Source organism: Vicia villosa, unplaced genomic scaffold (genome assembly GCF_029867415.1).
Source record: "Vicia villosa cultivar HV-30 ecotype Madison, WI unplaced genomic scaffold, Vvil1.0 ctg.003066F_1_1, whole genome shotgun sequence".
Classification (NCBI taxonomy): Eukaryota; Viridiplantae; Streptophyta; class Magnoliopsida; order Fabales; family Fabaceae; genus Vicia; species Vicia villosa.
In genome coordinates this window covers 124,976-127,243 of record NW_026706104.1, presented here as the reverse complement: position 1 = coordinate 127,243, position 2,268 = coordinate 124,976, and the positions used below count along the sequence as shown (strand labels likewise).

The window sequence follows — 2,268 nt, the reverse complement described above, 5'->3', positions numbered from 1 at the left end:
AATTATAGAGTAGGATAGAAATACTTATGAGCATAATAGAGTATATATTTATTGTATGTGAATGAATAAGCATAAATTTAAATTATTGTACTCACTCTCACACAAAACTATATAAAACTTGAAAAAAATAGATAGAAAAAAAAGCATAAAAATTGTAATATATTTAATCTTTATCTACATTTTCTAATTTTATCATAATGATAATAATTATAATTATTGTTATAATTATAATAATAATAATATAAAGAAGTAGGATAGTTGAAATAGAATTGTACGATAATTGTAGATAGATTTTGTAAAGGAAAATTTCATAACAAATTTTTTTTATAAAACATAAATTATGAGGAAATATTTAAACAGAAAAAATATATTACACATATCTTTTTTACTAGTTTCGAGTACTTCATAATTTGTATATGTTTTACCTAACATCATAATTAGTATATACATGTGATCATATTTTGTGTGAATGTTAAAGAAAAAGGAAAAAAATTGCGATGCTCAACATGAATTTTATGTGTCATTTAAAATGACATTTTCATGTGGTTATGTCCCAAAGTTTTACAGAGAATTTATGTAATGACAATTTTTTGTTATAAGTAAAATATAATATATTATATTATTGATTAAATATGAATGTTTTTTTTTTTGAAAAGAAATATGAAGGATTTTAAATTGTGTGAATCTAACCACCAACATATGAAAAAATTTGCATCAAAAAATAATAATATGAAAGTCCTATGTTCAAATATTAAATAAAAATATTTCCAAATATTTATTATTGACATGGATAGGTAGAGGTGGAAATACGCTGAGACGAGTTATGCTTTGCTAAACTTGAATCTGGCCTACCAAAAAATTTAAAGTCTAAGTCTGGTTTGTGGTCTATCATAGGCTTATTTCTCAGTCTGTGTCCGACATTTTCAAAGGCCTGATTAGCCTATTAGCCTGCTTAAAAATCCTATATCATTTGAACATATGTAAATACGTAATTCAACTAATGTTTAAATATGCTAGAGAATCAAAATTACAAATGAGATTAAAAGTTTGGTTACATCGACTTATGTGAGCTTACATATAGTATATGTATTGTGAGATTATTTATTTGAGAGAACTTATGAAAACAACTTATGACATTATTCATAAGGTTTTTTCAACTTTTTTTTACAAGTTTTTTAAGGGGGATTGTAAGGTGGAGGTTCTCCAGTATGCAGATGACACCCTATTGGTAGGGGACGCAAGTTGGAATCACGTTTGGGATTTGAAGGCGGTTCTTAGAGCGTTTGAAAAAGTTTCAGGGTTGGGAGTTAATTACCACAAGAGCAAATTGGTTTGTTACAATATTAATCTCAACTTCATGAAGGCTGCTGCAAATTTCTTAGCGTCTAAGATCGAGAATGGGGGTTTCTCTTTCCTTGGCATTCCTATAGGATCAAATCCTAGAAGAATCATGTTTTGGAAGCCGTTAATTGGGAGGTTGAAGAAGAGATTGGATAGTTGGGAAGGGAGATTTTTGAGCCTTGGTTGTAGAATTACTTTGTTAAAATCTGTTATGAGAAGCTTACATATATTCAGTATGTCTTTCTACATGGCCCCGGTTCAAATATGCAAGGAGATTACGAGCATCCAAATTCAATTTTTATGGGGAGGAAGTAGCTTGAAGAAGAAGATCCATTGGGCTAGATGGGATATTCTTTGTCTTCCTCTCGACTAGGGAGGTTTAGGGTCGAGGTTGGTGGAAGAGTTCAATGTGGCGCTTATGCTTAAGTGGAGATAGAGGATTTTTCAAGCGGGGGATGTAACACCCCAAATCTACCCAACGAATATTTAATAAAATTAGAGTGCGGAAATTCAAAATACAATTGGGATGTCACATTCAACTTAAAACAACAAACAACTTAATCACATATATCATAGATACATAACACATAACTCGGATGAAACGATAAAACCTGTTTACTCTTTTAAAAAATAAAACAACTTTTATTAATAATAATAATAATATCAATTATTCAACTTCACTTCGCATAATATTTTTATTAAACTAAAACAACTTGACCAACGTCATATTACTTCATAAATTCCACTTAAAAGTTAACAACTTATAGTTATAACAACAATTAAAAGACAATCATTCATCCCTCCGAGTGCTACGTATCAGAGCAAGACCCAACTCGAACTAACAGTAACTAAAGACTTCATAAAATCACTTCAAACTTCCACTGCTATCTTGAGTACCTGTCCATTTCCCATGGTAAGGAAACATCA

General features: G+C 29.7%; 1 protein-coding gene across 1 annotated transcript; it reads left to right on the top strand.

Moving 5' to 3' along the window:
- Positions 1-1,084: 1,084 nt before the first annotated feature.
- On the top strand, positions 1,085-1,714 carry LOC131640337 (uncharacterized). The gene has a single exon (XM_058910745.1). The coding sequence runs from the start codon at positions 1,085-1,087 to the stop codon at positions 1,712-1,714; it is 630 nt and encodes a 209-aa protein (XP_058766728.1).
- Positions 1,715-2,268: the final 554 nt, after the last annotated feature.

What these genes read in the sequence shown, in the direction of transcription:
- LOC131640337 (XM_058910745.1), top strand. Translation starts at nt 1,085, where the DNA reads ATGTATTGTGAGATTATTTATTTGAGAGAACTTATGAAAACAACTTAT.